Source organism: Oncorhynchus mykiss, chromosome 15 (genome assembly GCF_013265735.2).
Source record: "Oncorhynchus mykiss isolate Arlee chromosome 15, USDA_OmykA_1.1, whole genome shotgun sequence".
Lineage (NCBI taxonomy): Eukaryota > Metazoa > Chordata > Actinopteri > Salmoniformes > Salmonidae > Oncorhynchus > Oncorhynchus mykiss.
Genome location: NC_048579.1, coordinates 4,741,680 through 4,769,624, shown reverse-complemented (window position 1 = coordinate 4,769,624; position 27,945 = coordinate 4,741,680). Strand labels below are relative to the sequence as shown.

The window sequence follows — 27,945 nt, the reverse complement described above, 5'->3', positions numbered from 1 at the left end:
GTTCGGTTATCTTTCCAAAGTCGGAATGTTGTTTTATTTAATTACTAAAGAAAAAGGAAGACAATTTCGTAATACATTTTCCCTCGGTTTTAATTCCTCTGACAACACTTCCTAAAGTCCTACAGGTGGCACAAGAGAGCTACTGTTCCATTCAGTCTCCGGTTTCCACTACGCGCCTTTCATTTTACTAAAGATAAGCCACTCTTCTATTTCTGTCAGGCGCAGCCGCCCTCGTCCTATTGGGGTCCATTGATAGGCAGTGGTTAAAAAGCGCACGAGCCGCTGTTCTGTTATGAGAGCACTGCAGGACTGTCACTGCAACGGACGGAAGGGCGCAACACAGTGGCAGTGTCTACACGCAACTCCGTACTTACTTATTTCTATGCGCACTTGCGACAACTGGGACTGTTTGCGAGAATCGGGAAGCAACTTGACAAAATCAGCAACAAGTTTAAAAAAAATCATTTGTTGAGCCTAGCATTCATTGATTCAGTCAATTTCTGCATTCTTTTGCTGTCTTGGAGTAGAGTAATTTATTTTTAAAAAATAAGGAAATCAGTCTAGTAGACCTCTATTCTATTCAGACCGTTTGTTTCATAAACAACACGAACAATATTAGTTTACTTATTTATCACAACTTTGGCTGCAATAACTAATTTAAACCACAGTAAAGCACAACGGTGTGCGCTTTCTATACAATATTATCTCGGTTCTCTCATTATCTTGCTCATTGCCATCGCGTTCAAGATGATGAACACTATGGTCATTTTTGCGGAATTTTTCGTGGTCATCTTGAAAGTGCTCTGGGCTTTTGTTACCGCCGGGGCGAAATGGGTGGTGCGGCCGAAGGAGAAGAGTGTAGCGGGACAGGTGTGTGTGATCACCGGGGCTGGAAGCGGTCTGGGTCGGCTGTTCGCCAAGGAGTTCGCTAGAAGACGGGCTGTACTGGTGCTATGGGACATCAACAGCAAAAGCAACGAGGAGACCGCGGAGTTGGTGAGGGAAATCTACCGGGAGCTGGACAGTGAATCTCCGATGGCCAAAGAAGGTGAGTTGCCTGAAAATATCTCTCATCCGATTTTTTTTTGCAACGCGATTCTTTAGGCTCATTATACTTGATCAAATATACGATCAAATATTGTCTGGTCAGACGGGTCAACCTAGGTGTTATTCTATTGATCGCAAAATCGTAATAACAAGCTTTTTTAATAATGAGGGTGTTTTTTTAAAAAGCCAACTAGCCTATCTACTGTCGACTCCGTGTATTAGAATATAAGAGCACATTTGCTGCAGCCTCGATGAGCATCATTCCGAGGAGAACTTCAGTCGGTAAACTAGGCGTGGGTACGGTGCGCTCGCCTCGGGGCAGCTCCCTGTTAAAGTCCTCACTCTCGGTCCCTTCGCGGTTTGTCTGTGCTAGTAGCCTACCCGGTCATTGCCTATAGGGGCGAAAGTGTACAGGCTCATGTTTGACCCGCCACCACCACACACACAAAGTGCTCACGAGCTATAAAATAATGTTTCAGAACTGTTGCATGGCAGTTAAAGGGTCTGACTTGTCCATAAACTTGAAAAGAAAAGTTATTTATTCCATGGCTTGAATTTTAAATGTGTTATTACCTTATTCTGATTTGGACTGTCTATTTATGATTTGACTGTCTTGGCTTCCAGTGATGTACTGTGGTTTATTCTCACTCCCTGTCTCTTCCTCCCTCCCTCTATCCAGGAGCAATAGGAGGGCTAGAGGAGGTGCTTCCGTTCAAGCCTCAGGTGTACACGTACGTTTGTGACGTGGGCAAGCGGGAGAGTGTGTACTCCACGGCGGAGAAGGTGCGTCGGGAGGTGGGCAACGTGGACATGTTGATAAACAACGCTGGCGTGGTCTCTGGTCACCATCTCCTGGAGTGTCCTGACGAGCTGATCGAACGCACCATGGTGGTCAACTGCCACGCACACTTCTGGGTGAGTCCCCCACGCCTACTGTCATCCCTGTCCCCTGTCCCCCACGCCTACTGTCATCTCTGTCCCCTGTCCCCCACGCCTACTGTCATCCCTGTCCCCTGTCCCCCATGCCTACTGTCATCCCTGCCCCCTTTCCCCCAGGCCTACTGTCATCCCTGTCCCCTGTCCCCCATGCCTACTGTAGTGTCATCCCTGTCCCCTGTCCCCCACGCCTACTGTCATCCCTGTCCCCTGTCCCCCACGCCTACTGTCATCCCTGTCCCCTGTCCCCCATGCCTACTGTCATCCCTGTCCCCTGTCCCCCACGCTTACTGTCATCCCTGTCCCCTGTCCCCCATGCCTACTGTAGTGTCATCCCTGTCCCCTGTCCCCCACGCCTACTGTACTGTCATCCCTGTCCCCTGTCCCCCACGCCTACTGCACTGTCATCCCTGTCCCCTGTCCCCCATGCCTACTGTACTGTCATCCCTGTCCCCTGTCCCCATGCCTACTGTAGTGTCATCCCTGTCCCCCATGCCTACTGCACTGTCATCCCTGTCCCCTGTGCCTACTGTAGTGTCATCCCTGTCCCCTGTCCCCCATCCCTACTGTAGTGCCATCCCTGTCCCCTGTCCCCCACGCCTACTGCACTGTCATCCCTGTCCCCTGTCCCCCATGCCTACTGTACTGTCATCCCTGTCCCCTGTCCCCATGCCTACTGTAGTGTCATCCCTGTCCCCCATGCCTACTGCACTGTCATCCCTGTCCCCTGTGCCTACTGTAGTGTCATCCCTGTCCCCTGTCCCCATCCCTACTGTACTGTCATCCCTGTCCCCTGTCCCCCACGCCTACTGCACTGTCATCCCTGTCCCCTGTCCCCCATGCCTACTGTACTGTCATCCCTGTCCCCTGTCCCCATGCCTACTGTAGTGTCATCCCTGTCCCCCATGCCTACTGCACTGTCATCCCTGTCCCCTGTGCCTACTGTAGTGCCATCCCTGTCCCCTGTCCCCCACGCCTACTGTAGTGTCATCCCTGTCCCCTGTCCCCCATGCTTACTGTCATCCCTGTCCCCTGTCCCCCACGCCTACTGTAGTGTCATCCCTGTCCCCTGTCCCCCATGCCTACTGTAGTGTCATCCCTGTCCCCCACGCCTATTGCACTGTCATCCCTGTCCCCTGTCCCCCATGCCTATTGCACTGTCATCCCTGTCCCCTGTCCCCCATGACAGTCCATGTCATCCCTTTCCCCCATGCCTACTGTAGTGTCATCCCTGTCCCCCACGCCTACTGCACTGTCACCCCTGTCCTCCATGCCTACTGTACTGTCATCCCTGTCCCCCACGCCTACTGCACTGTCATCCCTGTCTTCCATCTCTACTGTACTGTCATCCCTGTCCCCTGTCCCCCACGCCTACTGCACTGTCAGCCCTGTACCCCACTCCTACTGTAGTATCATCCCTGTCCCCCACACCTACTGTACTGTCATCCCTGTCCCCTGTCCCCCACGCCTACTGTACTGTCATCCCTGTCCCCTGGCCCCCACACCTACTGTACTGTCATCCCTGTCCCCTGTCCCCCACGCCTACTGTACTGACATCCCTGTCTCCTGTCCCCCACGCCTACTGCACTGTCATCCCTGTCCCCCACGCCTACTGCACTGTCATCCCTGTCCCCCACGCCTACTGCACTGTCATCCCTGTTCCTTGTCCCCCATGCCTACTGCACAGTCATCCCTGTCCCCTGTCCCCCACGCCTACTGCACTGTCATCTCTGTCCCCTGTCCCCCACCCCTACTGTACTGGCATCCCTGTCTCCCATACCTACTATCATCTAAATCACCTTTATTCACCTATCCCTGTCCCCTATCCCTGTCCCCTGTCATTTTTATTTTTTATTTAATTTCACCTTTATTTAACCAGGTAGGCTAGTAGAGAACACCTTTATTTAACCAGGTAGGATAGTTGAGAACAAGTTCTCATTTATAACTGCGACCCTGACCAAGATAAAGCAAAGCAGTTCGACACAGAGTTACACATGGAGTAAAACAAACACACAGTCAATAATACAGTAGAAAAAAATCTATATACAGTAAATGTTTACAGTCCATCCTGATACTAGTCTGGTGTTTACAGTCCATCCTGATACTGGTCTGGTGTTTACAGCTCATCCTGATACTGGTCTGGTGTTTACTGTCCATCCTGATACTGGTCTGGTGTTTACTGTCCATCCTGATACTGGTCTGGTGTTTACTGTCCATCCTGATACTGGTCCGGTGTTTACTGTCCATCCTGATACTGGTCTGGTGTTTACTGTCCATCCTGATACTGGTCTGGTGTTTACAGTCCATCCTGATACTGGTCTGGTGTTTACTGTCCATCCTGATACTGGTCCGGTGTTTACATCACCTCCTGATACTGGTCTGGTGTTTACTGTCCATCCTGATACTGGTCTGGTGTTTACATCACCTCCTGATACTGGTCTGGTGTTTACAGTCCATCCTGATACTGGTCTGGTGTTTACTGTCCATCCTGATACTGGTCTGGTGTTTACAGTCCATCCTGATACTGGTCTGGTGTTTACATCACCTCCTGATACTGGTCTGGTGTTTACTGTCCATCCTGATACTGGTCTGGTGTTTACATCACCTCCTGATACTGGTCTGGTGTTTACAGTCCATCTTGATACTGGTCTGGTGTTTACATCACCTCCTGATACTGGTCTGGTGTTTACAGTCCATGCTGATACTGGTCTGGTGTTTACTGTCCATCCTGATACTGGTCTGGTGTTTACTGTCCATCCTGATACTGGTCCGGTGTTTACAGTCCATCCTGATACTGGTCTGGTGTTTACTGTCCATCCTGATACTGGTCTGGTGTTTACATCACCTCCTGATACTGGTCTGGTGTTTACAGTCCATCCTGATACTGGTCTGGTGTTTACAGTCCATCCTGATACTGGTCTGGTGTTTACTGTCCATCCTGATACTGGTCTGGTGTTTACAGTCCATCCTGATACTGGTCTGGTGTTTACTGTCCATCCTGATACTGGTCTGGTGTTTACAGTCCATCTTGATACTGGTCCGGTGTTTACATCACCTCCTGATACTGGTCTGGTGTTTACTGTCCATCCTGATACTGGTCTGGTGTTTACAGTCCATCCTGATACTGGTCTGGTGTTTACTGTCCATCCTGATACTGGTCCGGTGTTTACATCACCTCCTGATACTGGTCTGGTGTTTACTGTCCATCCTGATACTGGTCTGGTGTTTACAGTCCATCCTGATACTGGTCTGGTGTTTACTGTCCATCCTGATACTGATCTGGTGTTTACAGTCCATCCTGATACTGGTCTGGTGTTTACAGTCCATCCTGATACTGGTCTGGTGTTTACTGTCCATCCTGATACTGGTCTGGTGTTTACTGTCCATCCTGATACTGGTCTGGTGTTTACTGTATCCTACAGTATCTGCTCTCTCAGCAGCACATCTTAACACATCATTGCTGAATGTCCTGGTCTCTCGGTCTCTCTGTCTCTCTGTCTCTGTCTGTCTCTCTCTGTCTCTCTCTTTGTCTCTCTCTGTCTCTGTCTCTCTCTGTCTCTCTCTGTCTCTGTCTCTCTCTCTCTGTCTCTCTCTCGCTCGCTCTCTCGCTCGCTCTCTCGCTCGCTCTCTCGCTCGCTCTGTCTCTCTCTCTCTCATCCTACTCTATGTGTGTGCCAAACTATGGTTTATTTTGGTTTGTGTGTGTGTGCATGTCTGTATGTGTGCCTTTCTCTGTGTCTGGAAAGTAAATGCTGACCATAAATAGTTTCCCTGGCTGCATCTGTAGTCTCATCCAGTCAACATACGCTCCTCTCCTCTCCTCTCCTCTCCTACCAGCCTCAGAAAGAGAGAGGGGTGTGCTGGGTTGAATGTTGTAACAACTGAAGCCAGCTGTTTGGCAGGCAGGCAGGCAAAGATAAATTGCCTCCCAAATGGCACCCTATTCCCTGTGGGTATGGGTCAAAAGTAGTGCACTGCATAGGGAATAGAGTGCCATTTGGGAGGCAGACATAGACTGATGATCCCATTGGTATGTCAATCCCCTCTGCACTGCCCTGAGCCCACTAACATATCCCCCACTTCCGCCATGACACACAGCGAGAGAGTGATGGGCGTGAAGCCCAGCGAGAGAGTGATAGTAGTGCACTATATAGGGAATAGGGTGCCATAGGGCCCTGGTCAACAGTAGTGCACTATATAGGGAATAGGGTGCCATAGGGCCCTGGTCAACAGTAGTGCACTATATAGGGAATAGGGTTCTATAGGGCCCTGGTCAACAGTGGTACACTATATAGGGAATAACGTATAATTTGGGACAGGTTTGTGTTCTCTATTTGTTTTACCCCTTTCTTGCTTGCCGACAGACAGGCAGGCAGGCAGGCAGACAGACAGACAGACAGACAGACGCAGACAGACAGACAGGCAGGCAGGCAGGCAGGCAGTCAGACAGTCAGAGAGTCAGACAGACAGACTCAATCTGCTTGGCCAGAGTAGTTAATTAAAAGCCCATTGAAAGTGCACATCCTGTCTGGGGGGGGGGGGGTGTTAGTAAACGAGTCCATTCTGAGGGCTGCTTAGAGCATTGTTCAGGAGATTTACCCCCCCCCCCCCCTGTGGTGAGGCAGTTGTGACGGGGTGGGGGGGGGGGGGGGGGGGGGGGGGGCACTTTGTTTAGAAACCTGCAGTGAGAGCCGACTAGCTCTGAAGAACCAGGGGGATTTTTATAACACAGGTTGCTTTACAATCGGACATATTTATTAGTTTTTGTTTACATGTGGTGGTGATGAATGATGCGTTGATTGATCGGAGTGCGTGTTTGTTTGCCTTTCTCTGATGCCGCAGGGATTTGAGTGGAGAAGCTGTCTGTTTCATTCTCAGGGATTTGAGTGGAGAGGCTGTGAATTGATTCTTGAAAATGAGCTTGCGCAATCTCTTGTCAGTTCAATGGGCCGTGTAGGAGACAGGTTATATATGACTGATCTATTAAGTTAGTAAAGATTCCCTCGACTTAGCGAAGATTCCCTCAAACTTAGCGAAGATTCCCTCGTCTTAGTGAAGATTCCCTCGTCTTAGTGAAGATTCCCTCGACTTAGTGAAGATTCCCTCGACTTAGCGAAGATTCCCTCGACTTAGTGACGATTCCCTCGACCGTGTAGGATTTATTAATTGCAGCCTATTTCCTATCTGTAATAGATTTTTAACGGTCCCCAGTTCCCTTAGGAGTAGTTTAAAATAGTGCGCTATATTTTGTAATAGGGAGCCATTTGGAACGCCCCCTTAGTCAGTGATACAGCAGTAGTCTGGATTCTCATTAGGGCTGCTCCTGATTTTTTTTTTCTGTCTTGTTCTTTGCGAAGGGACGGACGTAGGGAGGCAGGGAAGGGAGGCAGGGAGGGGACGGACGGAGGGAGGCAGGGAGGGGACGGACGGAGGGAGGCAGGGAGGGGACGGACGGAGGCAGGGAGGGGACGGACGGAGGGAGGCAGGGAGGGGATGGACGGAGGGAGGCAGGGAGGGAGGGGACGGAGGGAGGCAGGGAGGGAGGGGACAGAGAGAGGGAGGCAGGGAGGGGACGGAGAGAGGCAGGGAGGGGACGGATGGAGAGAGGGAGGCAGGGAGGGGACGGACGGAGAGAGGGAGGCAGGGAGGGGACGGAGAGAGGGAGGCAGGGAGGGGACGGAGAGAGGGAGGGGACGGAGAGAGGGAGGCAGGGAGGGGACGGAGAGAGGGAGGCAGGGAGGGGACAGAGAGAGGGAGGCAGGGAGGGGACGGAGAGAGGCAGGGAGGGGACGGACGGAGAGAGGGAGGCAGGGAGGGGACGGAGAGAGGGAGGCAGGGAGGGGACGGAGGCAGGGAGGAGACGGAGAGAGGGAGGGGATGGAGAGAGGGAGGCAGGGAGGGGACGGAAAGAGAGAGGGAGGCAGGGAGGGGACGGAGAGAGGGAGGCAGGGAGGGGACGGAGGCAGGGAGGAGACGGAGAGAGGGAGGGGACGGAGAGAGGGAGGCAGGGAGGGGACGGAGAGAGGGAGGCAGGGAGGGGACGGAGAGAGGGAGGCAGGGAGGGGACGGACGGAGGGAGGGAGGGAGGGAAGTGTGGGTAGATGAAAGCAGGTTCTAATGAATGGGGACAGACCAGCATGTCAGAATGGAGGATTGTGGTCCATTAAAGACACCAGAGTTTGCTGCGGTTTTGGGATTTTTTTGGGGGGGGGTTTGTTGTTGCCTTAGCTAATAATATGGTAATGTATGCCCACGTAAGGCTCTGGCTAAAAGTAGTGCACTATATAGGGAATAGGGTGCCATAGGGCTCTGGTTAAAAGTAGTGCACTATGTAGGGAATAGGGTGCCACTTGGGACTTCCTCTTTGCTCTTACACAAACACATGCAAGCCGGTGTCGTAGCTCACTACATGCAGATGGTCCTATCACACAGAGCTTTGATATGTGTTGTGCCGGTAGGCCATAGCAGGTCGTACACAACTACAATTCCATATTATGACTCAACAACTAACCACATATGGGATATATATATATATATATAATTGATTGGGACATTCAAACAAGTTTAGAGGAAATGATGCTTTTTAAAGCTTTAAAACAGCTTTTGTGGGTATTACTAAACAGGACATTTTTATTTGCCAAAAGAAGGGATTAAAATCAGGGGGAGAGAGTGGTCCTGTTCTTCTGTTTTAGTTTATACAGGAAGGGAGGGAGGTGGTTCCTTCCCAGCTCTGCTGCTTTCTCAAGCCTGTCATCTCTCTGTTTGGACATAAACAGCCTAAAGCACATTTCTCCTCCATGTCTGTTCGAGGTTCATTTTTAATGAGGGAAAAGTAAGAATATATATTATATTAACCTTAATTAAACCTTAATTCGGTTTTCTTTGTATGTCTAGCATTTACAGATTATTATTCCAATGACTATCCCGTAATCAACGACTATCCCGTAACCAACGACTATCCCGTAACCAATGACTATCCCGTATCCCATAACCAATGACTATCCCGTAATCAACGACTATCCTGCAACCAACGACTATCCCGTAACCAACGACTATCCCGTAACCAATGACTATCCCGTAACCAACGACTATCCCGTAACCAACGACTATCCCGTAACCAACGACTATCCCGTAATCAACGACTATCCCGTAACCAATGACTATCCCGTATCCCATAACCAACGACTATCCTGTAACCAACGACTATCCCGTAACCAACGACTATCCCGTAACCAACGACTATCCCGTATCCCATAACCAACGACTATCCTGTAACCAACGACTATCCCGTAACCAACGACTATCCCGTAACCAATGACTATCCCGTAACCAATGACTATCCCGTAACCAACAACTATCCCGTATCCCATAATCAACGACTATCCTGTAACCAACAACTATCCCGTAACCAACGACTCCCATAACCAACAACTATCCCGTAACCAACAACTATCCCGTAACCAACAACTATCCTGTAACCAATGACTATCCTGTAACCAACGACTATCCCGTAACCAACGACTATCCTGTAACCAACAACTATCCCGTAACCAACAACTATCCTGTAACCAATGACTATCCTGTAACCAACGACTATCCCGTAACCTACGACTATCCCGTAACCAACAACTATCCTGTAACCAATGACTATCCCGTAACCAATGACTATCCCGTAACCAACGACTATCCTGTAACCAATGACTATCCCGTAACCAACGACTATCCTGTAACCAACAACTATCCCGTAACCAACAACTATCCTGTAACCAATGACTATCCTGTAACCAACGACTATCCCGTAACCAACGACTATCCTGTAACCAACAACTATCCCGTAACCAACAACTATCCTGTAACCAATGACTATCCTGTAACCAACGACTATCCCGTAACCAACGACTATCCTGTAACCAACAACTATCCCGTAACCAACAACTATCCTGTAACCAACGACTATCCCGTAACCAACGACTATCCCGTAACCAACGACTATCCCGTAACCAACGACTGTCCCGTAACCATCGACTGTCCCGTAACCAACGACTGTCCCGTAACCAACGACTGTCCCGTAACCAACGACTGTCCCGTAACCAAGACTGTCCCGTAACCAACGACTATCCTGCAGGCTGGCCGCAGCTCGGCTGTTACCCAGGGTAACAGTTACAGATAATTATCATAAACTCCTCCTTTCCTCCTCTAAAAAGTCTATCAGAGTCCACAACGTGTACGTGCAGCAGATTCTTGGGACCGTTGATTTTCATACCTTTTCTAATTCTCAGCACGGCTCAAAACTAATTTCTCCAACTGTCAACACATTCAAATGAGTAGAGGATGCGTACGCGGAGCAGGGGGGGTGGTTGGGAATTTTGGGGAGGTGCACGTTCGGGCTGAGCTCCCCCCCACGGACGGTGATCTCAGAGCCGCATACCATTGGGAGGCCAGACTATCGCGTCTACAAGTCTGGACCTTTTACAGTGAAGTTTGAAGTGTTCCCCTTCCCTCTCTGGCCTCTCCAGCAACACCAGACGTTTCCTCCCCTCCCTTCTCTTCTTCTCCTCCTCTCTTCCTCCCCTCCCTCTCTTCTTCTCCTCCTCTCTTCCTCCCCTCCCTTCTCTTCTTCTCCTCCTCTCTTCCTCCCCTCCCTTCTCTTCTTCTCCTCCTGTCTTCCTCCCCTCCCTTCTCTTCTTCTCCTCCTCTCTTCCCCTCCTCCTCTCTGCTCCAACGTGACCTGGCAGTGGGTTCACTGCACTGACTCCATCTGAAATGGTCCAACGAGTGTGGAAACACGACGAAGGGAGAGACGGGAAGGGCAGAGTCCAGATGGGAGGAGGAGAGAGGGGGGCTGAGAGAGATGGAGAGTGTGTGTGTGTGGTGCACGTGTTTTTGGATAGCACGGTTTGAATGGAGCCACGATGGAGATGTGAGCAGGAAGTAGGTGGTTATCTAAGCATGATTCTGCCAGGCAACACACACACACACACACACATACATACAGTGCCCTCCCCTGTCTCCATCATGGGTCTCTGATTGGTCCCTGATGGTCCCAAGGCCTGATTCAGAGGTCCCAGCCCGGCCCAGCATGGGTTCCTGATTGGTCCCTGATGGTCCCAAGGCCTGATTCAGAGGGCCCGGCCCGGCCCAGCATGGATGCAGCTGTATGGGAACCACCCCGCCCAGCTGGTCCCGCGTCACGGATCAGACGTCACTTCCCTTTATTCTTGCGTTTGAGGAAGAGGAGGGGCTATATACGGACACGCCTGGTGCCCGAATGGACGACGTGTGTCGCACAGCTGAGAGTAGAATGTGGAAACTAATGGATTCGGATCAGTCAGCTGTCCTGATGAGCCCGGTATTGGCCTGGTTGTGAGCATCAGGATAATGGACATGGGAAGTTCTGTCTGGTGTACAGAGAGGAGGTACAGTGGTTTCAGCCGTGACTCATTCACAGTTTACAATTTAAGAGGCATTTACAGAGTCCCTCTTCTGAATTGTGGTTTTAAGTAGTGGAGATAACCATGGATAGGGTATTCAACAGGAGAGAGATGCAGTGTCCCTCGATCTCACCGTGCTCATGTAGTGGAAGTTCATCTGGAGGGTGGCAAGAAAAGAGAGAGAGAGAGAGAGAGAGAGAGAGAGAGAGAGAGAGAGAGAGGAAAAGAAGGAAGGCCGTCACTTCCTGTCCTGTCACTTCCAGTCCCTTCACTTCCTGTCCCGTCACTTCCTGTCCCGTCACTTCCTGTCCTGTCACTCCCTACAGGCTAGATTAGACGAAAGGGTCATGGTGAGTTGCTGTCTGACCCACTTATGTGACAATTGGTTTCTTGTCTGCGGATCTTGGGCTTGACGTGATGCCAAGCGACAGGAGATAAGTTCCCCTCCCTGCATTCCTGCCCGGCCCAGAGAAAGGAGGCAGCCAGGCAGAAGGGTCGTACTTGACTGGTTTTATATGAGCCCCCCTTGGACTCAGTGCACCTGTAGGCTGGCTGGACTGGGCTAGTCTGGGCTGGGCTAGTCTGGGCTGGCTAGGCTGGACTGGGCTGACCTGGGCTGGACTGGGCTGAGCTGGGCTGGACTGGGCTGGACTGGGCTAGTCTTGACTGGGCTAGTCTGGGCTGGCTAGGCTGGACTGGGCTGAGCTGGGCTGGACTGGGCTGAGCTGGGCTGGACTGGGCTGGCTAGGCTGGATTGGGCTGAGCTGGGCTGGACTGGGCTGACTGGACTGGGCTGAGCTGGACTAGTCTGGGCTGGCTGGGCTGGGCTGGCTGGGCTGGGCTGGCTGGATGTGGTTGGAGGGAGTTAGCGATTAGGGTATTGTGTGTGTGTGTGCGAGTCTGCGTGTGACAGAGTAGAGGGTGTCTGTGTGACAGAGTAGATGGTGTCTGTGTGACAGAGTACAGGGTGTCTGTGTGACAGAGTACAGGGTGTCTGTGTGACAGAGTACAGGGTGTCTGTGTGACAGAGTAGAGGGTGTCTGTGTGACAGAGTAGAGGGTGTCTGTGTGACAGAGTAGGGGGGTGTCTGTGTGACAGAGTAGAGGGTGTCTGTGTGACAAAGTAGAGGGTGTCTGTGTGACAGAGTAGAGGGTGTCTGTGTGACAGAGTAGAGGGTGTCTGTGTGACAGAGTAGAGGGTGTCTGTGTGACAGAGTAGGGGGGTGTCTGTGTGACAGAGTAGGGGGGTGTCTGTGTGAGCACTGCTGCTACTCACAACCAAGTCTTTCTCTTTAATGAGTCTGGGAAATGTCTGACCACTGTTGCCCTTGATGGCCTGTGTGTGTGTGTGCGTGTGTGTGTGTGCGTGCGTGCGTGTGTAAACCTGAAGGAAGGTAGTCTTGAGGTCTCAGAGGAAAGAGATTTCAGAATAGTATGGATGTTTGAGTTCAGTACTAGAATGTTTTCTATGCATCAAGTGTTTTTGCTTTGTTGCAAATGAAAGGATTAACCTTTCGATCATTTACAATCACACACCTGACTCTCTCCACTCTCTCCACCACAACGATTCCCTTATGTCGCTATGACGACACACTCTCTCTCTCTCTCTCTCTCTCTCTCTCTCTCTCTCTCTCTCTCTCTCTCCGGCCTCCAGTCAGTGTCAGTTCTCTCTCTCTCTCCGGCCTCCAGTCAGTGTCAGTTCTCTCTCTCTCTCTCTCTCTCTCTCTCTCTCTCTCCGGCCTCCACTCAGTGTCAGTCCTCTCTCTCTCTCTCTCTCTCCGGCCTCCAGTCAGTGTCAGTTCTCTCTCTCTCTCTCTCCGGCCTCCAGTCAGTGTCAGTTCTCTCTCTCTCTCTCTCTCCGGCCTCCGGTCAGTGTCAGTTCTCTCTCTCTCTCTCTCTCTCTCTCTCTCTCTCCGGCCTCCAGTCAGTGTCAGTTCTCTCTCTCTCTCTCTCTGGCCTCCAGTCAGTGTCAGTTCTCTCTCTCTCTCTCTTTCTCTCTCTCTCTCTCTCTCTCTCTCTCTCCAGCCTCCAGTCAGTGTCAGTTCTCTCTCTCTCTCCGGCCTCCAGTCAGTGTCAGTTCTCTCTCTCTCTCTCTCTCCGGCCTCCAGTCAGTGTCAGTTCTCTCTATCTCTCTCTCTCTCCGGCCTCCAGTCAGTGTCAGTTCTCTCTCTCTCTCTCTCTCCGGCCTCCAGTCAGTGTCAGTTCTCTCTCTCTCTCCGGCCTCCAGTCAGTGTCAGTTCTCTCTCTCTCTCCGGCCTCCGGTCAGTGTTGGGTTTGTTCTAATTAAATTACCATCTGGTCCTTCTGTGTCTCCAGTATTTGTTCATATTTGGTCATATTGTTATATTATATTTATATATATATATATTATTATACTGCTCCTGTTGGTCAGACACAGGCAGTAATATGCTCTGACACCCCAGCTGTGAGCAGCTTTGTGTGGGCCAGATTCTCTTGCAGCAATTAGAGGCAAGCAGCGGGTAGGACATCCCGGCGGGGGGCCCGTGGGGGCAGGGCGGCTTTCGTTGGGGGGGTGGGTGGGTGGGGGGGTGTAATTCAGCGGAACTGGGATCCTTGAGGCCCAATTACGGACCGTTCTGATGTAAGACATGAACCCCTGGTCGATTTTCACAGGTTTCGTGTCTGAGAGGTCGCCAGAGGTTACCGGCCGACACGCCAGAGATGCCACGAGAAGCAGGGAATCATGGGAGGCCTGGGGGTTTGGGCAGAGAGCGGAGTGGTCCCTGTTCGCTTGCTATATGTAGGCGGAGGTGACCTAACTAGAGACAGAAACTCTGTCTTCCCTCAATCTCTGACCTCACAGAAATGAATTGTTTTCCTGTCCTGATGGCAGGCAGGCCCAGTCATTGTGCTGCTGGATCAAATCACAACCAAGCCTCCCTCCCTCCCTCCTTTCCCCCTGTACATAATGATGCAGTGTGGGAGTGGGTTCCGGGTTGAGTGAGTTGGCTGGACCAGGTACGGGCATATCTCTGCTAATGCTCCGTTTGCACACACGACCCCACACACCCACCTCCATCTTGGCACGGAGAAGCCTGTCTCTGCTCTTTTCCCCTCCTCTCACCCAATGCCCCATCCCTCAATAAATTCAATATTGCAGCAATTTCAGATTTTAATGTCCTGGAAAAGTGATGTTTGGTTCTGCGTCAGATCTTATTGCAGTAATCTACCTAGCTTACTGTTGCAGAACAGAGTACACCACCACCTTACATTACCATGATCTGCCTGCCAGCTCTTTAAATCCCGCTATTCCGTAGATCATAAAGGAAGATTGTCTGGAAGTGATTAATGCGCCTTCTAGCTTCACACATAACAGACAGAGAGAGAAGAGATATCTACACCAGTCTGGTTATCCGACAGACACAGAGAGATACCTACACCAGTCTGGTTATCAGACAGACACAGAGCGATATCTACACCAGTCTGGTTATCAGACAGACACAGAGAGATATCTACACCAGTCTGGTTATCAGACAGACACAGAGCGATATCTACACCAGTCTGGTTATCCGACAGACACAGAGAGATACCTACACCAGTCTGGTTATCAGACAGACACAGAGAGATATCTACACCAGTCTGGTTATCAGACAGACACAGAGAGATCACGGTACCATAAAAGTGTGTGCCTGTGTCCCAAATGGCACCCTATTCCCTATTATAGTGCACTACTTTAGACCAGAGTCCTATGGCACCCTATTCCCTATATAGTGCACTACTTTAGACCAGGGCCTTGGCACCCTATTCCCTATATACTGCACTACTTTAGACCAGAGTCCTATGGGGCCCTATTCCCTATATAGTGCACTACTTTAGACCAGAGCCCTATGGCACCCTATTCCCTATATATAGTGCACTACATTTGTCCAGAGGGTAGTGCTCTATATAGGCCATAGGGTGCCATCTCTCTTTTTTCTCTGACTCTCTCTCTCTCTCTCTTTTCTCTGTCTCGCTCTCTGGCTCTCTCTGTCTCTCTCTTTTCTCTGGCTCTCTCTGTCTCTCTCCTTTCTCTGTCTCTCCCTGTCTCTCTCTCTTTTCTCTGTCTCTCCCTGTCTCTCCCTGTCTCTCCCTGTCTCTCCCTGGCTCTCCCTGGCTCTCCCTGGCTCTCCCTGGCTCTCTCTGGCTCTGGCTCTCTCTGTCTCTCTCTTTTCTCTGGCTCTCTCTGTCTCTCTCTTTTCTCTGTCTCTCCCTGTCTCTCCCTGTCTCTCTCTCTTTTCTCTGTCTCTCCCTGTCCTTCCCTGGCTCTCCCTGGCTCTCCCTGGCTCTCCCTGGCTCTCTCTGGCTCTGGCTCTCTCTGGCTCTGTGAACTGAACTCCTTCAGGGTATGTTTAGAACTCAGTGATATAATCTAGAACTCTGTGTGTTTCTCTTGGCTTCTCTGTTTCATCAAGTTCTACAGTATGGACAATCCTCAACCAACAAAGTACTACTATGGTTGACTCTGTAATACAACACCTAATGTGATAATAAAACATATATATATATATATATATATATATATATATATATAAATATATATATTTATATATATATTTATAAATATATTTATAAATGGGGCAGATGCAATTTAACACCATAACACGTTATTTTTTTAAAAAATGTTTCACCTTTATTTAACCAGGTGAGGCCAGTTGAGAACACCTTTATTTCACCAGGTGAGGCCAGTTGAGAACAAGTTCTCATTTACAACTGCGACCTGGCAAAGATAAAGCATAGCAGAAAGTTGTTCTGTTGTTGTTATTCCTCCTCGACACCAACACCTCAGGTCTAAGTGAAGTTAGCACTGTTAGGCCCTCCCTAGTCTTCATTCTCCCTCAGTGTTAGTCTTCAATCTCCCTCAGTGTTAGTCTTCATTCTCCCTCAGTGTTGGTCTTCAATCTCCCTCAGTGTTGGTCTTCAATCTCCCTCAGTGTTGGTCTTCAATCTCCCTCAGTGTTGGTCTTCAATCTCCCTCATTGTTGGTCTTCAATCTCCCTCAGTGTTAGTCTTCCATCTCCCTCAGTGTTAGTCTTCAATCTCCCTCAGTGTTGGTCTTCAATCTCCCCCAGTGTTGGTCTTCAATCTCCCCCAGTGTTGGTCTTCCATCTCCCTCAGTGTTAGTCTTCAATCTCCCCCAGTGTTGGTCTTCAATCTCCCCCAGTGTTAGTCTTCCATCTCCCTCAGTGTTAGTCTTCAATCTCCCTCAGTGTTGGTCTTCAATCTCCCCCAGTGTTGGTCTTCCATCTCCCTCAGTGTTGGTCTTCAATCTCCCCCAGTGTTGGTCTTCAATCTCCCTCAGTGTTGGTCTTCAATCTCCCCCAGTGTTGGTCTTCCATCTCCCCCAGTGTTGGTCTTCCATCTCCCTCAGTGTTAGTCTTCCATCTCCCTCAGTGTTAGTCTTCAGTCTCCCTCAGTGTTGGTCTTCAATCTCCCCCAGTGTTAGTCTTCAATCTCCCCCAGTGTTGGTCTTCCATCTCCCTCAGTGTTATGTTTCTCACCGATCCCGGTAAATAGAAGTTTCAGTAAGGCACAGATCTAGAATCAGCTTAATCCTTCTTACATTTTTATGTTAACCATTAGAGGGAAGGCCAAAGGGCTCTGGTCAAAAGTAGGGCACTATGTAGGAAATAATGTGCAATTTGGGATACACAACCTCTCACTCTTTCTCTCTCCTATCACTATCTCTCTCTCTTTCTCCCTCTCTCTCTCTCTCATTCTCTCTCTCTCCTATCACTTTCTCTCTCTCACTCTCTCTCTCCTATCACTTTGAGTATTGTTCCACTTGGGCAGCACAGAGGGCAGTCAGTGGACAGCGGTTGAATTGCATTGTGGTCCATGGTGAGTGAACGGGGACCTGTGATTGGTTCTGTCAGCGGGTCTTTAGAGCTGGGCACAGCGCTGGGTACTGGATCTGTGTGGGAAAGAACAGACTCATACAGTAAACCATCTCTCTTCTCTGTGGTGTGCTCTCTCTCCCTCGTTCTCTCCTGTTTTTCCCTCTGTTTGTCTGTCAAAAAGTCTCCCTCTCTTCTCCATGGTGATGTAGAGAAAGGGAGGGAGAGAGCGGGAGGGAGAGAGAGAAACAGAAAGAGGATCAAAGGGTTTTGGCAGAGACAAACTGCACCAGTAAACTAACCTTCCTCTCTTTTTTTCCCTCCTTCCCCCTCTTCTCTCTTTCCTATAGACCACCAAGGCATTCCTTCCCAAGATGTTGGAGCTGAACCACGGCCACATTGTGACGGTTGCCAGCTCTCTGGGGCTATTCAGCACAGCTGGTGTGGAGGTGAGTTACTTCACATGAATGAGACACTCTCTCTCTGCGGTTGGTTAGTTAGTAGTAAGTACTATGTAGTACACACAGACACAGACACAGAGACAGCGACACAGAGACAGCGACACAGAGACAGCGACACAGAGACAGCGACACAGAGACAGCGACACAGAGACAGCGACACAGAGACAGCGACACAGAGACAGCGACACAGAGACAGCGACACAGAGACAGATATTCGCCTTTCTCATATTATTCCCCCCAACTCTGGAAATTTAAAGAACAGAGATGAGCTTTGTGGGCCCTCTGTCTATAGTAGGGGGGGTCTGGGGGTCTGTTACGGGGCCCTCTGTCTATTGTAGGGGGGGTCTGGGGGTCTGTTACGGGGCCCTCTGTCTATTGTAGGGTGGGGGGGGGGGTCTGGGGGCCTGTTACGGGGCCCTCTGTCTATTGTAGGGGGGGTCTGGGGGTCTGTTACGGGGCCCTCTGTCTATTGTAGGGGGGGGGGGGGGTCTGGGGGTCTGTTACGGGGCCCTCTGTCTATAGTAGGGGGGGTCTGGGGGCCTGTTACGGGGCCCTCTGTCTATTGTAGGGGGGGTCTGGGGGCCTGTTATGGGGCCCTCTGTCTATTGTAGGGGGGGTCTGGGGGCCTGTTACGGGGTCCTCTGTCTATAGTATGGGGGGGGGGGGGGGGGGGTCTGGGGGTCTGTTACGGGGCCCTCTGTCTATTGTAGGGGGGGTCTGGGGGCCTGTTACGGGGCCCTCTGTCTATTGTAGGGGGGTCTGGGGGCCTGTTACGGGGCCCTCTGTCTATTGTAGGGGGGTCTGGGGGCCTGTTACGGGGTCCTCTGTCTATAGCTTGGGGGGGTCTGGGCGTGGGCGCCTGTTACGGGGCCCTCTGTCTGTAGTTCGGGGATCTGGGGGCTTGTTACGGGGCCCTCTGTCTATAGTAGGGTTGGGGTCTGGGGGCCTGTTACGGGGCCCTCTGTCTGTAGTTCGGGGGGTCTAGGGGGCCTGTTACGGGGCCCTCTGTCTATAGCTTGGGGGGGTCTGGGGGGCCTGTTACGGGGCCCTCTGTCTGTAGTTCGGGGGTCTAGGGGGCCTGTTACGGGGCCCTCTGTCTATAGCTTGGGGGGGTCTGGGGGGCCTGTTACGGGGCCCTCTGTCTATAGTAGGGGGGGGGGGTCTGGGGGGCCTGTTACGGGGCCCTCTGTCTGTAGTTCGGGGGGTCTAGGGGGCCTGTTACGGGGCCCTCTGTCTATAGCTTGGGGGGGGTCTGGGGGGCCTGTTACGGCGCCCTCTGTCTATAGCTTGGGGGGGGGTCTGGGCGTGGGCGCCTGTTACGGGGCCCTCTTGCGGGTTACAAGGCCCTCTGTCTGTAGCTGGGGGGGGGGGGGTCCTCTTACGGGCCCCTCTGTTTGCAGCTGGGGGGGGTCTGGGGCTGGGCCCATAGGGCCCTTGGCCCTGAGTGAAGAACAGGCTGACATGTCTCCGTGGGAGGGAGACATCTTCATCAGGTTCTTTGTGAAACCATCGCAGCTCTCTCAGTATTCACATCACAGCCAATTCACTCTAAATGGAGGGGACTTTGTTTTCACATTTTTTTTGTGTGTGGGGGGGGGGTCATCTTTCGTCCAGGCCCCTCACTGTGTCTTTTTGTGTGTTATCTGAGTCAGTGTTAAAAGGATTTGATGTGGTCATTTGTCCCGGGGACAATAAGAAGAGTGGCTGTAGCTGTCACTCTCTGTTGTGTGTTCCAGAGAAGCCTTCTAGAATGCTTCTTTAATATTCTAGAACACACATGGACTCCCTTTCACTCCCTCTCTCCATTCCAGAGTGGTGTCATTTTCATTCTGTCTTTAGGCACCGCTACCCCATTGCCTTTTGTTTTCCTAGCTGTTGTTGCACAGGCGGGAACTCATCCATAACCATTAAGTCTCTCTTCAAAGGGACTGGAGCACAGTCAAGGTTTTAACCTATAATACTTCATAGAAATTGAATGTGATTTTAAGGCAGGAGGGACTATTCATTTTAGGAACCATAGTTTGGCAGGCATGTCACGTGGGCACAGTCTCATCTCCTTTATCCTCTCTGGGTTTGCCCAAGCTGCTTTTGAAGATTAGGCCCCCGGCAAACCATCAAACCCTCCCCGCCCCATAAATCAATCCAACCCCAACCCAACCCAATCCCAGCCCATAACCCAATCCAATCCCAGCCCATCCCCAACCCAATCCCAACCCATTATCCAACCCCAACCCATAACCCAACCCATCCCCAACCCAATCCCAGCCCATAACCCAATCGAATCCCAACCCATAACCCAACCCATCCCCAACCCAACCCAATCCCAGCCCATAACCCAATCCCAACCCATAACCCAACCCATCCCCAACCCAATCCCAGCCCATAACCCAATCCAATCCCAGCCCATAACCCAACCCAATCCCAGCCCATAACCCAATCCAATCCCAGCCCATAACCCAATCCCAGCCCATAACCCAATCCCAGCCCATAACCCAATCCCAACCCATAACCCAACCCATCCCCAACCCAATCCCAGCCCATAACCCAATCCCAACGCCCATTCTATTCCAGTGTAATTCTACGACTGTGTCTTTACTCCGGTGTGATAGCTACACAGGATTTAACAGGGACACCTTTTCCTCTCATGACCCCCTATAGGATTACTGCGCCAGTAAGTTCGGGGCCATCGGCTTCCACGAGTCGCTGAGCCACGAGATCAAGGCTTCGGATAAGGACGGCATTAAGATGACCCTGGTGTGTCCCTACCTGGTGGACACGGGCATGTTCAAAGGCTGCAGGATAAGGTGAGACATCCATCAATCAATCAATCAATCAATCAATCACTCAATCAAATAATCAAATAATCAATCAATCAATCAAATAATCAATCAATCAATCAATCAATCAAATAATCAATCAATCATTAAATCAAATAATCAATCAAATAATCAAATAATCAATCAATCAATCAATCAAATAATCAATCAATCATTAAATCAAATAATCAATCAAATAATCAAATAATCAATCAATCAATCAATCAAATAATCAAATAATCAATCAATCAATCAATCAAATAATCAAATAATCAATCAAATAATCAAATAATCAATCAATCATTAAATCAAATAATCAATCAAATAATCAAATAATCAATCATTAAATCAAATAATCAATCAAATAATCAATCAATCAAATAATCAAATAATCAATTAATCAAATAATCAGTCATTCCACTCAAATCAATTAATCATGAGGTGATTCATAACATTTTCGTAGTGCTTTGTCACTTAGCATTTAAATGGCTATTTAAATATACGTTGGAGGTTAATAATTAAATTAAATTATTTAAATTATTAAATTAAACGAAACCAGGGAGCCTACTGCTAACAGCAATGTTCCTTAAAAACAAATTCAGTCACGGAGCAAATTTCCCGTCTACTGAGAGCGCACGCAAACTTCAACGTTGTGAAAATTCTACTTATGACGCGCGTTTATTGTGACCACTGAGACACTACCCACTTTGAGTTACAGTTTTAACATTGGACCAGTAGGTCACTGTGGCTATTTTATCATAATGTAGATCTATCAGAGTGCCCGATCATCAAAAACTATGGAGAAAATGCATCCCATAATAATATCCTACCATCAAAAACTATGGAGAAAATGCATCCCATAATATTTTAACATGGAAATAGCTGTTCTGTCATTCAGACTACAGGAGCAGACAATGTGTGGTGTTCAATGTAGACCTACATTCCATCAGACTTTGGAATAAAAACACACGCCAGGGCTTGACCTTTAACCTGTTGATCCACTTGGTCCTTCAGACAAGGAGGTGACTGAATATTTTGTGTTTAATGCAAGAAACCACTTTACAAAATAAAATGCATAATTATTCCCAAACCATTATTACAGGAGAATCAGTCAAATGATGCTACCCCTCTGCCTATTGGCTACTTATCTTATTCAAACCTCTCTTAAAATACAACACTGCCCCTTTAAGACAGAACAAAAGCTCTCCGTTACCTGACTGGCTTTTCAGAGATGTCTGGAAATATACAGGTTTATGTGCTCTTGTAGGAAGCAATCACTTCCCCCATTGCTGACTATAAATTAGCTATAACTTGGCTAATAACTCGCTAACTAGAAAGATTATGTACAAATATACACACATGGCTACATGCAATGGGCTAGTGATGTACTGCAATGCACTGTACTGTATTGTACTATACACTGAGTGTACAAAACATTACGAACACCTGATCTTTCCATGACGTAGACTGACCAGGTCAATCCAGGTGAAATCTATGTTCCCTTATTGATGTCACCTGTTAAATCCACTTCAAATCAGTGTAGATGAAGGGGAGGAGACATGGTTAAATCCACTCCAATCAGTGTAGATGAAGGGGAGGAGACATGGTTAAATCCACTCCAATCAGTGTAGATGAAGGGGAGGAGACATGGTTAAATCCACTCCAATCAGTGTAGATGAAGGGGAGGAGACATGGTTAAATCCACTCCAATCAGTGTAGATGAAGGGGAGGAGACATGGTTAAATCCACTCCAATCAGTGTAGATGAAGGGGAGGAGACATGGTTAAATCCACTCCAATCAGTGTAGATGAAGGGGAGGAGACATGGTTAAATCCACTCCAATCAGTGTTGATGAAGGGGAGGAGACATGGTTAAATCCACTCCAATCAGTGTAGATGAAGGGGAGGAGACATGGTTAAATCCACTCCAATCAGTGTAGATGAAGGGGAGGAGACATGGTTAAATCCACTCCAATCAGTGTAGATGAAGGGGAGGAGACAGGTGGTTAAAGGAGGATTTTTAAGCCTTGAGACAATTGAGACATGGATTGTGTATGTGGGCCATTCAGAGGGTGAATGGGCAAGACAAAATATTTAAGTGCCTTTGAACGGGGTATGGTAGTAGGTGCCAGGCGCATGGGTTTGAGTGTGTCAAGAACTGCAACGCTGCTGGGTTTTTCAGGCTCAACAGTTTCCCTGTGTGCATCAAGAACGGTCCACCACCCAAAGGTCATCCAGCCAAGTTGTCACAACTATGGGAAGCATTGGAGTCTACAAGGGCCAGCATCCTTTCCACACCTTGTAGAGTCCGTGCCCCGACAAATTGAGGCTGTTCCGTGGGGCAAAAGGGAGCGCAACTCAATATTAGGAAGGTGTTCTTAATGTTTTGTACACTCAGTGTACTGCACTGTTCTACGGAGTTGACTAGTGCCTTAACCTGTATGTCGATGTCAGTGTTTCACCTAGAGCTCTACCAAACCAAGGGACACCCTCTCTACCTCCCCTGACAGGTGTACCGTGAATACTGTTCCCCTCTTTAGTGACAATGGTTCCCCCCCCGCTGTGGAAGTGGAAGGGTTTCTGTATCTGAACTGGCCTGTTCTAGGTGTGGATATCGATAGACATGGTTTAGATAAGATCAGACTTGGTTGTCTGTTGTGTACAGACTCTAACACTACGTTGCTGAATAGCACCCTGGGCACTTTCCCCTTGTGTTTATGTGTGTGTTCTGCCCTCGTTCTGGCTGTCTCTAACTGTTATGACACTTCCTGTCTGTACAGGAAAGAAATCGAGCCATTCCTGCCTCCCCTGAAGCCAGAGTTCTGTGTAACACAGTCTATGAGGGCCATTCTCACCGATCAGGCTATGATCTGCACCCCACGCATAGTGTATATGGTTAACTTCATGAAAAGGTCAGTCCAGTCTTTCTCTCTCTGTCTTTCTCTCTCTCAATTCAATTAATAAATACATGCTTTATTGGCATGAATGGGTGGTTGCCATCTCTACTCTACTCTCTTCTCTTTCCACATTCCTCTCTTCTCTTTCCACATCCCTCTCTTCTCCTTCCACATTCCTCTCTTCTCTTTCCACATCCCTCTCCTCTCTTTCCACATCCCTCTCCTCTCTTTCCACATCCCTCTCCTCTCTTTCCACATCCCTCTCCTCTCTTTCCACATCCCTCTCCTCTCTTTCCACATCCCTCTCCTCTCTTTCCACATCCCTCTCCTCTCTTTCCACATCCCTCTCCTCTCTTTCCACATGCCTCTCTTCTCTTTCCACATACCTCTCCTCTCTCCTTTCTACAGTGTGTTGTGAATGAATTCATGTCTCTAAATGAAGAGCTTTGTGTATCTGACCTCTGTTTTCTCTCTCCTCTCTACAGCTTCCTGCCCTTCGAGGCCATCGTTTGTATGTACAGGTTCCTCGGTGCTGATAAGTGTATGTACCCCTTCCTTGCCCAGAGGAAGGAGCTGATGAACAACAACGAGGCTAAGGGGGACGTCTAGGGGGCGCTGTTGCCGCATGGTGGGGTGGGGCCCATAACCCTAGAGGCACAAGGATAAGACCACTGAGGGTGCATGGAGGAGGAGGAGGAGGAGGAGGATTTAAAAAGACTGAATCTAGACTGGTGAACTTGCATTGAGCAGATACAAAGGTCCTCTGAAACGATACCAGCTGTGTACTAAACAAAGGATTTTATTTCTCTTAGTTTTTTTTTTTCATATTGTCTTTTTATTTTTTTAATGTTTTTCTTCTTCTAAGGTTTGTTTAAAGAAACCAACCATCTATATACTGTGTCAATAGTTGTTTTTTTTTTTGTTTTTTTTTTAAATCATATGAAAAAAAGGTATTAACTATTTACGTAATGTAGTCACCAACTCTCTATTTAGTATCTTTGTGGAAATATACAGTATGTTACTGTACAGTCAAATCTTATCACTTTCACTTTCTCTTTTATTTGTAGACATGCACTGTAATATTAATTAATAATTCTCTACACGGCCAAGTCTCTGTTAGAAACGGTTCAAAATAGGCATTTTATCACCAGGACCGACATGCAAAATAAATTTAAACACGTACGTGTTATTCAATCATTGCCGCAACACAGCTCACGTTTCTCGGCGAGCGTCTGGGTAGCCAGGTGCTGAAATTAGAACTGCAAGTCCCGCCTCTCCCATCTCCTCATTGGTTGTTAGGAGCATATACCCACATGGGTGATTGAAAGATGAACTGAGGTGCACACACTCCAGTCCAGTTGGTGGTGGTAATGCACCTTAAAGTTGGTTGCCATCCGCCCATGTAAACTCCACAGAAGAAGAAGCCTGAAGGAGGAGAGATTACTAGAAACAAACCCTTTTATCTGTGGATTCATTGTAGGAGTAGAAGGACCTTGTTGCATTTCAGGTAAAACAACAACCCAATGTTTATATCCCTGGACAAATTAGCTAGCAACAGAAAGCGAGCTAGCTAAATTGACATAAATGTTTAATGATTTTGACCTGTCCACAAATTAATATAGTTGGTTCAGAGTTTGTTTTGATATTTTCACTGGTCAGGTGTGGGTGGACAAAGTCAGCATGCACGCAAGCAGTCTGGTCAACATGTTAGGGTTGCATATTTCTGGTAATTTTCAGAAAATTCTGGTTAAAAGATTCCCAGAATCAAGATGGGGGGGGGGGGGGGGGGGGGGGGAGACAGGAAATCCTGTCCCCTCCAACCAGAATTTCTGGACAACCTGGGGATTTTGGGGAAACACTACCCAGCAACCCCTGCGGCTCAGTCTAACCAATCATGCCATGATGCTCCAAATGGTTATTCAATCATGCTGTAGCGATCAGAGCTTGCGTTTATGTATTTTAATTCCTTCTGATCATATGAAGATCTTCCGATTTATTCCATCTATTTCAAACAGTTCATATTAGTTGTACCTACCGGCCATTGATTTGGGTAAATCTATCAGCCAAATGTCTCGTTAATTTAATGTGACTTGGCTTTCAGCAGTCGACTTACGATCTTTATCACACTTCTGACTTATTGATGGCCGTATCAATCACCACATCGTAAGGCGTACAACGCCGTTCAAAAGGGTTAACTTAGAAAGGTCCTTGTTTTCCATAAAAACATACATGAAATGAGTTGCAAAAAAATTAAATAGGAAAAATAGTCAAAATGTTAACAAGGTTATAAATAATGTATTTTTTCCTTGAAATAATAATTGTGTCCTCTTTGACAAACTTTGCTTTTGTCAGAAGAATCATCCGTTTGCAGCAATTATAGCCTCGCAGACTTTTGGCACTCTAGTTTTTTGAGGTAATCTGAAGAGATTTCACCCCATGCTTCCTGAAGCAAGTTGGATTGGCTTGATGGGCACTTCTTACGTACCATACGGTCAAGCTGCTCCCACAACAGCTCAATAGGGTTGAGATCCAGTGACTGTGCTGGCCACTCCATTAGAGACAGCTGGTATTCTGACTGCTTCTTCCCTAAATAGTTATTGCATAGTTTGGCGCTGTGCTTTGGGTCATTGTCCTGTTGTAGAAGGGAATTGGCTCCATTTAAGCGCCGTCCACAGGGTATGGCGTTGCAAAATGGAGTGATATCCTTCCTTCTTCAAGATCTTCTTTACTCTGGACAAATCTCCCACTTTACCGCCACCAAAGCACCCCGAGACCATCACATTGCCTCCACCATGCTTGACAGATGGCGTCAAGCACTCCTCCAGCATCTTTTCATTTTTTCTCCATCTCATAAATGTTCTTCTTTATGAAGCGAACACCTCAAACTTAGACTCGTCTGTCCATAACATAACTTAGACTTTTCTCCCCAATCTTTCTCTGCCCAATGTCTGTGTTCTTTTTCCCATCTTAATATTTTATTTTTATTGGCCAGTCTGAGATATGGCTTTTTCTTTGCAACTCTGCCTAGAAGGCCAGCATCCCAGAGTCGCCTCTTCACTGTCGCGGTGCAGTGTTTTGTGGGTAATATTTAATGAAGCTGCCAGTTGAGGACTTGTGAGGCGTCTGTTTCTCAAACTAGACACTCTAATGTACTTGTCCTCTTGCTCAGTTGTGCACCGGGGCCTCCCACTCCTCTTTCTATTCTGGTTAGAGACAGTTCTGTGAAGGGAGTAGTACACAGTGTTGTACGAGATCTTCAGTTTCTTGGCAATTTCTCACATGGAATAGCCTTCATTTCACAGAACAAGAATAGACAAAAAAATTCAGAAGAAAGTTATTTGTTTCTGGCCATTTTGAGCCTGTAATCGAACCCACAAATGCTGATGCTCCAGATACTCAACTAATCTAGGTATTTCTAATGTATTTCTAATGATCAATTATCCTTTTAAAATGATAAACTTGGTTTAGCTAACACAATGTGCCATTGGAACATAGGAGTGATGGTTGCTGATAATGGGCCTCTGTACGCCTATGTAGATATTCCATTAAAAATCAGCAGTTTCCAGCTACAATAGTCATTTACAACATTAACAATGTCTACACTGTATTTCTTATCAATTTGATGATATTTTAATGGACGAAAAAAAGTGTTTCTTTCAAAAACAAGGACATTTCTCAGTGACCTCAAACCTTTGAACGGTAGAATGAAACCAATGAACAGCCCTTTTATCTATCAGTGTGTGACGTGTGTGAGGAGGAACTATGTCTGGTCTGTTTTCACGTCTTAGCTCAGTACGTTCAGTAGTGTCTCTCTCTCTCTCTCTCTCTGTCTCTCTCTGTCTCTCTCTCTGTCTCTCTCTGTCTCTCTCTCTGTCTCTCTCTCTGTCTCTCTCTCTGTCTCTCTCTCTGTCTCTCTCTCTGTCTCTCTCTCTGTCTCTCTCTCTGTCTCTCTCTCTGTCTCTCTCTGTCTCTCTCTCTGTCTCTCTCTCTCTCTCTCTCTCTCTCTCTCCAATGTCCTCCACCATTTGCATAAAGTGACAGTGAAAATGAAAACATTGGTTGATCTGTTTTGCGAATAGAGTACCACGTTGCCCTTCGTGGAAAACGTTGACTGCCGCCAGGTTTGCAAATTTCTGGTAACTTTCCCTAAAATCCCAAGAGTTTCAAGAAATTCTGGTTTTTAAAAGATTTTCGGATTTAAAAAGACGGTAAACCAGAATCGTCCAACTTGTTTTGCTGCTTGTATATTTGATAAACTTTAGGCGGGAGGAGCAGGACTGCAGAGTTTTATGACTCGTTGAAATACATTCCAATAGGCGTCAGTCCTCCAGTGATGAGCCTAAATTCTCTACCTCTTCATTTGCCATTCATTGACGGTATGACACAAGCCTCATTTTGTAATTCTTTCTTAAAAAACTGCTCTTTTTTTTTTAAGCAGATTGTGGTTCTGATGTTTTTTTTTGTTGTTGTTGTCTTTTAACTAACTTAAAAATGAATAAAGTGATTTTAGATTATTTGATTATTA

General features: G+C 48.3%; 1 protein-coding gene across 1 annotated transcript; it reads left to right on the top strand.

Annotated features, from left to right (window-relative positions):
* The first annotated feature begins 281 nt into the window (after nt 1-281).
* Nucleotides 282-27,945, top strand: LOC110490881 (retinol dehydrogenase 10-A). The gene is made up of 6 exons (XM_036945671.1): nt 282-1,048; nt 1,727-1,962; nt 17,598-17,696; nt 20,367-20,512; nt 23,304-23,435; nt 23,906-27,945. Exons 1-6 carry the CDS (start codon nt 748-750, stop codon nt 24,027-24,029), a joined length of 1,038 nt encoding a protein of 345 aa, XP_036801566.1. The 5' UTR covers nt 282-747; the 3' UTR covers nt 24,030-27,945.